Genomic DNA, 8,234 nt, shown 5'->3' with positions numbered 1-8,234 from the left:
CAAATATCTTGTTGTAGTAGGAGAATCAACAAATTTGGTGGATTGATAACACTAAAGTTCATATCACCTAATTATTTTATAAATACGTGTGCGATACAATTTTATTTTTTGTACTTTACGAAATCGAAATATTATTAAAACATTGAAAAATAGAGAAAACATCACTAATAACGACTGCATCTAATTCAAAAATATTCAACATGGTAATTATTATTATTATTTGAATTTTACGCGAGTCAAAGAAAATGGGTAATTATTATTTTTATTTAGAAGTAAATATTGAATATCAAATTTTAAATAAATTAAAAAATTTTATTTTAAAATGTGTGAAGTCAAACCTTATTTTAAAATATTAATTTAATTTTGTAAAAGCCAAGGAATCTTCTGCAAAGATTATTCCATAAATTATTTTAATTTTAATACACTTTACTTAAAATATGAATCATTTTTACTTTTCCAAAGCTGACAAATTTATTATGTCCATAATGTTATCAAAGTACCTTTAATAACTTTAAGCTTCTATTTATATTCTTATAAATATTTTTAATTTATTTAATACTATGTTTAAATATTTTTATATGTATAGTAATACTTACATATATGCACAAACTATAATATATAAATATATATATATATATGTGAAATAAATATGAAAGCAAAAGTTCTACACATAATTATTTTTAGGTGGCCAACTACTATTCTCTCATTGTCATAAATGGCATCTAAAGATTACAATCAAAGCCTTAATATTCTTTTCTTGTTGCCCAAAAGCAAAAATGTTCTTCAATAATTATATTAGAATATTAAGAAAGACAAAAATTTAATTTCTTTAGGTAATTAGTTGTTTGAAAAATAAATAAATAAATAAAACTATGTAATTTTTTTTTTTTCTAAAAATGTTGGATCATTGTAATTCTTACGATATATCAGTAAATTAACTATTGAATCAAATATTATACATCAGTTATTGTCATTTCATACATATAAAATTACAAATGTTATGTTTCTAATTAAATTCTAATTCGTAACTTTTAATTATAACACAAAGTTTTAACTATTTTGTCTCGAATTAGTAATCTTATAAAAATTTCATGAACATTTTGATTTTTAACATATTATAATGTATGATTACTAAATAGTATAATTTTTTTGAAATAATTTCAGTAAAAATTCTAAAACAATTGATTTAAAAGAAATTTAAAAAAAAAAAATCATCAAATTTTTATTACAATTTAACATTATTTTTTGGTTTTCTTGTTTAATAAGCTACATATACGCATATATACATATATGTATGTATATATGTTAATTATGATATAAAATGGATTGTGATCTCACATGATTATAAACAATAGATGCTTGCACATGTAAACATTTTAAACGATGTTTTGGTACTTCCCATTATGATTTCCATATACTACATCAATAGCCTTTTTCATATAATGATAAGGAATATTAAAAGTAAAAATAAGTTACTATATAGAACTTATAACAATCATACCGAATACATTATGTTTGTAATTTTATGAACGTATTATGAGTTCGGTACATAATATTTAATTTAATAAAATTAAAAATTTATTTTAATAATATATTTATAAAATTATTATAATCAATACGAGTTAAATTTTAAAAAATATATTATATTTATTAGTAAAATAATTACTCTGCAGTATATAATTTTTTTTAAAATAATTACAATATATTAACTAATATAACATATTTTTTTTTTATAAAAAAATATTATACATATAAAAATCAAATTAAAATACATTATGGGTCAATTTTTTATTTATATAATTTTTTTAATTTTTAATTAGCTACAAATGTGTGATTGTGCTATTCTTATCTATTTAAATATCTAAATAATTATAAATTTTAAAATTATATGTTATATAAACTTTTGATAGTATGACTATATTGTTAATTTTATTTTTTATTATTAATTTTTTAACAAATATATTTATTTATTACTAATAATGGTATTATAAATTTAATTTAGTAATGAAATTAACTAAAACTTTGACTTTATTTATTTATTTGGAAGTGGGATTTGGTAAACAAACATATATTTAATACCTTTTATAGAAAAAGTATAAAGGCAGGGGTATTTTAGACATTTCGAAAAGAGCAGTAAAGGCTGTGATATAACTGCGTACCTCGGTTTGTGAGAGGAGCACAGTGCGCACTGTTTTTTTGAAGCAAAATAGGAAACCAACGTGTCTTCTTGTTTTGGCGGTTTCTTAAATCACATTCGTTACGTTTCTAACTAGTCTCCTTCCTAGACCTTTTCATCAAAATCTTCTTCTTTAATACATGATTTTCTCTTCAATACATTTTCTTTTCCATTTCACTGTTTCAGATTGCCATTTATTTTCTTTTTCTTATTCTTGGAGCTGAATTCAGAGATGGGATTCTTGGGCAGTTTTCTGGGTATCGTAGGTTTTGCTATCGGAATCCCCATTGGACTCTTTCTTGGTTTCTTGCTATTTGTTTACTCCAAGCCCAACCACGTGAAGGTAACAGTAAATACTCATCATCTGTTCTTATTCTGTTGGCTTTTGATGTTTTCTTTTATAGATTTTGATCAGTGATGTGTTTTACGACATGGGTATGTTTGAAAAAGAAGAAAAATTGCTCATTTACAAGTTTTCTTCTTTTTTGGTTTCAACGTTTAATCAGTAAATCACGTGGTGGTTGCTTGTTTGGTGATTTGAGATTTGGAGAACTGGGTCTCGTAAATTTTTGGGGGAACAATTAATTGTTTGATCTGCAATTTATTGCTCCATGCATGTTGCATCGGGTACTATTTCATTAGAGTTGAAGGTCTGACATTTGATTTTTAGCGTGTTGCTGAGCCATATTTAAGCAGTCTGAGAAATATAAAATGGTGTTTTATTGCTTTTCTAATGGTCAATAATTGTGGTCAATAATGCTTATCCAAATCTATGATTCTATTGTCTCTGTCTACATCTATGATAAAGAATTGTGGAACATGGAGCTTGATCATTCATGGAAAACCTTCTCATATAATGGTGTAAATATAGAAATCAGAGTCATCTTCTTAAATGGTTAGTTAACCTTGATTCTAAATCTTATTTGATCCATTAAAAGCTGCTCTTGGCGAGAAATTGTTTTATTTGTGTTCTACATAAATACAGAATAGATAGTGAAGTGCTGTACAGTCTACATAGATGCAGGCCTTCGAATGATAATTCGATGGTGTCTAGAAATATGAAATCCATGCTCTTGAAACTAAATTTATTGAAAAAAAAAGTTCTTGTTTCAACCTTTTGTTTCTCTACATAACGCAGGATCCAGCTCATAAGTCACTTGATGAGTTTGATGCCGATGCTTTGCTTGATCTTCTACCTGACATTCCACTATGGGTGAAGAACCCAGATTATGAACGGGTAAGGACTGCAGATAGTTACGTTCACTGCGATTTCAAATTTATCGATTAGTTCTTCAGACCTTATATTTCTTTATATAATCTAAGGTCACTTTGTTGATTGTGCCTTTGCATTTTTGCGCAGGTGGATTGGTTGAACAGATTTCTGTCTGATATGTGGCCTTATATTGATAAGGTAATCTCATTGATTTTAATATTTTAGTCTCCATGATGATTAATGAAGCTTGAGTTTTTTCTTTCTAATTTATAGGCAATTAGTTGCACAATCCGAAACATGGCACAACCTATATTCGCAGAGTACATCGGGAAGTTTCAGATAGAATCTATTGATTTCGATGTTGTTAGTCTTGGAACTCTTCCTCCGGTAATTCAAGGTAAGTGCTCAAAGGATTATAAATCTGGATAAAAAAAGCTACATTTAGCCTTTTTGTTTTGCCACTCATTATGTCTGGATCCATTTCTCAAAGCCAGTAATATCAATCTCACTGTCCTTATTGTTTCATCGAAGTTCCAATTTTGCTAATTAAACAATGTATTTTGAAGGTATGAAAATCTATGAGACCAATGAAAAGGAGCTAGTGATGGAACCAGCAATTAGGTGGGCAGGCAATCCCAACATAGTTTTGGTGTTAAAGTTATTGTCTTTACGGATTACAATTCAGGTCAGAAAAAGAAAAAGGATCAAATTTGAGACACAAGAAATTTTAGTTTTTTGTGTTTCTTTGGGAAGACTGATTGTGTTTCTTCCCAGCTAGTGGATTTGCAAATATTTGCTGCACCGAGGATCGCATTAAAACCTCTTGTACCTACATTTCCTTGTTTTGCAAGCATCATAGTATCATTGATGGAGAAGGTAAACAAAGTTCCCTATGGACTAAATGGTATAATTGTTGCTTGCATTTTGTATTTAAGTCGATGAAATTGATTACCTTTGTCCTGATCATTTCTGCTAATTATTTTTATTCAGCCACATGTTGACTTTGGAACAAAAGTACTTGGAGGAGACCTCATGTCCATACCTGGTCTTTATCAATTTGTTCAGGTGCTGAACTGATGATCCTCTTATTATGGGTAGGAGCTGGGTTTTATGTAGATGTTTGAATTTGGATGACAGTTGGATATCGTGTTAACCAATTTCACATGCCAACATGTCCATATTGCTCATGTCTGTACAGAAAACGATAAAAAAGCAAGTCGCAAACCTCTACCTGTGGCCTCAAACTCTTGAAATACCCATCCTTGACTCTTCAGCGTAAGCTATACTAGACTGTTCTATTTATCAAATTTTTAGAACCTGCTAACTTGAGCTGACCGCTCTTCTTATTATTTCTTTAGAGTGGCCATAAAGAAGCCTGTGGGATTACTGCATGTAAAGGTTGTTCGTGCGCTTAAACTGTTAAAGAAGGATTTCCTGGGAACTTCTGATCCTTATGTCAAACTCAGCCTGACTGGAGAGAGGCTGCCAGCGAAGAAAACCACCATAAAAAAGAGGAACCTGAATCCTGAATGGAATGAAAATTTCAAGCTTATTGTGAAGGATCCCCAATCGCAAGTCCTTCAATTACAAGTCTATGACTGGGACAAGGTTTCACTCTTATCCACTTTTTAAGTTTTTGGACCAGAAGAAAGATAGATTTGAAGTTGTATTGCTATTGTTGTTTGTCATATTTTCAGGTTGGTCAACACGACCCTTTGGGAATGCAGTTAGTTCCCCTGAAAAAGCTTACAGCTGGCGAGACAAAGGAGTTTACTCTTGATTTGCTCAAGAATTCAAGTATGAGTGATTCTCAAGAAAAGAAGCAACGAGGGCAGCTTATGGTTGAGCTCGCATATGTCCCCTTCAAAGAAGACAGCATTAAAGCTATTGAACTTATGGATGGATATGGGAGGAGGGAAAGTGGAATTGACAGATCATCTGACGAGGAGGTTTTAAGTGGAGCAGGTCTGTTGTCCGTGATGGTCGTAGGAGCTGAGGATGTGGAGGGGGAAAGTCATAACAATCCCTATGCTCTAGTCCTTTTTAGAGGAGAAAAGAAGAAAACAAAGGTAAAATTCCTACTTGAATAACTAATTATTCTGTTATCTTTCCATTGTATGAACATATGGTACATGTTTATGTACATAAGAGTGTTGTATCTTTGATTCAAATTGTGCTCAGAAAAAGATCTCCGAAAGTAGTCTATGTCGTGCACATGTAGGCTTGTAGCATATCAAATAAGGCCATTGTGGTTGTAAATGCTTTTGCTTGTCTGGTGGTTCATGTTCAATTTGGATTAATCAGATGATCAGGAAAACTCGTGACCCACGTTGGAACGAAGAATTCCAGTTCACACTTGAGAAACCTCCTTTGAACGAGAAGATATGTTTTCAAGTTATTAGCAAGCGGAGAGCCTTTATTTTTCGATCAAAGGTATTATCCTTAGTGTTTTTCTTGTCTTCTGTTCGTATCTTTGTAAGCAACTCTTCAAATTGCTTTCGTTTATATAGGAATCATTGGGACATGTGGAAATAAACCTCAATGATGTTGTGCGCAATGGACGGATCAACCAGAAATACAATCTTATCAACTCAAAAAACGGGATGATACATGTGGAGATGCAGTGGACAATGGTTTGAGGTAGAATGGCTGTGTTGTGTTTGTGAGAATTATACATATATGATACATACAGGATTTTGAGAAACTATTATACAGCAGGAAATTTACTTGAAGATTTACTAGATAGCAAAAGAAGAAAAAAGGGAAGAAAAAGCTGAATGTAAATTTGAAGTGATAATGTATTTTTACCCAGTGTGGTTGAAAAATATTCTTGTTTTTTTTTTACTGTTTGGCTGTAAATGAAATTTGTGAGTGAATAGATTCAAATCATTTTGTTTGATCAATAGAATCTTACTTAATTTGTTCCTCTGCAAATGTTGAGATGTATGTAGATTTGCAATGAGGATAATCAGAAACTAAGAATGTGTTTTGCTGTATGAGAATAATTGAAGAAAAGAAATAGAATGAATACATATATATATGTATATCTGTCAATGATGTGTATTATATTATGGGACAAAATACTAAATTGATCTCCTTATTATTTTAAGATATTTAGATCAGTTCTTTCATTTTCTTTTCACAACTTTAATTTCTGTAGTTTCAAAAGCTTTCTAGTTTAGTCTCCTATGTAATGTATATTGGTATTGATAGTAGAAGTATAAAACTAAACATAATCTAAAAATAAAACTAAACATTTTCTTTTTCATGTTGCCAAAACAAAAGGAAACACAATGCCGCCACCACAAGCTTCCTATGGTCACTGGGTCGCCATCCAGAGGCTGGATGCCTAAAAATTTAACCTTCAAACCTGATAAGCGCGAAAGTGTCGATTTTTCTTACTTTGCTCCTTGCCTAAGACCCTGCTCTGCCTTAAACCTAAAAAAGATGCGCGCTTTCATGGATTTATAGCCCTGCCATAATTTCAGCACCAAAGTTTAGTTCAATCCCCCATATGTTCCTGCTCTTCTTCTTCTAATCTCTTAATTTGTGCTACAGCGGCAACTTCTCTGAAGTTCAGTTATTTGATTATTCCTCGAAGCTAAATTCCTGAATCTACTTTCTTTACTTGCCAAATTCTTGCCGCCAGCCACCCTGGATCATTTAGCTTTGAATAATTCAATTAGAGCTTCCCTCGCCAGTTGGAGTTTCTTCATGCATCATAGAAGCTGATGGTTCACCTTGATAAAGAAAGGTAATCTGTGATAATACAGCCATGCACCACCTGAGTACACGTTCCCACAAGCACCCATCTCTTCCAAGAGGAGAATTTGTTAGGGGGAGGGATGTTAGCTGTTTGATCTGAACTTTATTACTGTGTGTTTGTATTTCATTAGAGTAGAATAGGTCTGACATTTGAGTCTGAACCATATTTAAGGAGTCTGAGAAATGTGAAATGAGGTTTTATTGCCTTAAAATGAAAAGTTTTCATCTTCAATGATGTGTTAGTGTTTTATATTTTGGTAAACGAACATAAAACTCATATTATTCTATGGATTCATGAATTCTATCATATTCTATTTCGTTCGCTTCAAGCTACTTACGTTCATACTGGCTTAAGATTTGAACTATCTAGAATGCTAATCGAACAATTTTCAAAACCACACTCTACAAATATAATTTTTTTTTGCCTAAATTCATATAGAGATGGATATGAAAAGAGGGAGGAGAATCCTAATGGTGAAATGACAGGGTTTTTCATGGCTTAAACTATGAAAGTCATGAGCAGTAGCTCTCTTCAATGTTCCTTAACAATAACAAGCAACATTAGCATTATACTCCATGGAAGTGGACATCTTTGTGTATCAAAAGTCAAGGGTATCCATCAATCTAACTATGACTTCTTCTCACCAAAAGAATCGACATGTAAAGCTTTTGGTGCAATAATTGGTGAGTGTAGTTGTCGTGCAGCCTCTAGAGCAAGATTATATGCTGCGGACGAGTCATCTGAAAATAAACAAGCAAAACTAATGGCCTTTCAACTATATCTACTCTGTATCATAGAAGATGGAAATTCTCTACAATTTTACTCTTTACAATTTGACGGACATTGAGCTTCTATGTAGCAGATAGGAAGCCGATAAAAACAAAAATCTGTAATGGATTGTAACATGCACTTTATCCGGCAATGTCAAGACCACGGTGTGCTAGATTATGCAGGGAACCTCTTCCTGGCCACAAGGTGATAATGATTGTAGGCAACGGTTGGTAGCAGGAAGTGATCTCTTCCTATTCACCAGAAAGAATAGCAAATAAGACAAGGAAAAAGAAACACTAACCATAAGC

At 31.5% G+C, this 8,234-nt stretch overlaps 1 protein-coding gene across 2 annotated transcripts; it reads left to right on the top strand.

Moving 5' to 3' along the window:
• The first annotated feature begins 2,195 nt into the window (after nt 1-2,195).
• On the top strand, nt 2,196-6,297 carry SYTC (Calcium-dependent lipid-binding (CaLB domain) family protein). Of its 2 annotated transcripts, none has more exons than XM_088212437.1 (12): nt 2,196-2,519; nt 3,315-3,413; nt 3,537-3,587; nt 3,663-3,786; nt 3,956-4,074; nt 4,164-4,265; nt 4,380-4,454; nt 4,588-4,664; nt 4,748-4,997; nt 5,087-5,458; nt 5,694-5,822; nt 5,900-6,297. In XM_088212437.1, exons 1-12 carry the CDS (start codon nt 2,409-2,411, stop codon nt 6,026-6,028), a joined length of 1,638 nt encoding a protein of 545 aa, XP_088068563.1. In that variant the 5' UTR covers nt 2,196-2,408; the 3' UTR covers nt 6,029-6,297. The 2 variants fall into 2 exon arrangements, with proteins under 2 accessions (XP_088068563.1, XP_088068564.1); XM_088212438.1 differs by lacking the exon at nt 2,196-2,519 and adding an exon at nt 2,593-3,071.
• Nucleotides 6,298-8,234: the final 1,937 nt, after the last annotated feature.

This window comes from Carica papaya, chromosome 2 (assembly GCF_054855325.1).
Source record: "Carica papaya isolate Zhongbai chromosome 2, ASM5485532v1, whole genome shotgun sequence".
Taxonomy (NCBI): Eukaryota; Viridiplantae; Streptophyta; class Magnoliopsida; order Brassicales; family Caricaceae; genus Carica; species Carica papaya.
This window is presented reverse-complemented; position numbering and strand designations above follow the sequence as displayed.

Coding starts and splice junctions, on each gene's coding strand:
- SYTC (XM_088212437.1), top strand. CDS start 2,409: ATGGGATTCTTGGGCAGTTTTCTGGGTATCGTAGGTTTTGCTATCGGA. Junction 3,414..3,536: donor AGAACCCAGATTATGAACGG/GTAAGGACTGCA, acceptor ATTTTTGCGCAG/GTGGATTGGTTGAACAGATT. Junction 4,998..5,086: donor AAGTCTATGACTGGGACAAG/GTTTCACTCTTA, acceptor TCATATTTTCAG/GTTGGTCAACACGACCCTTT.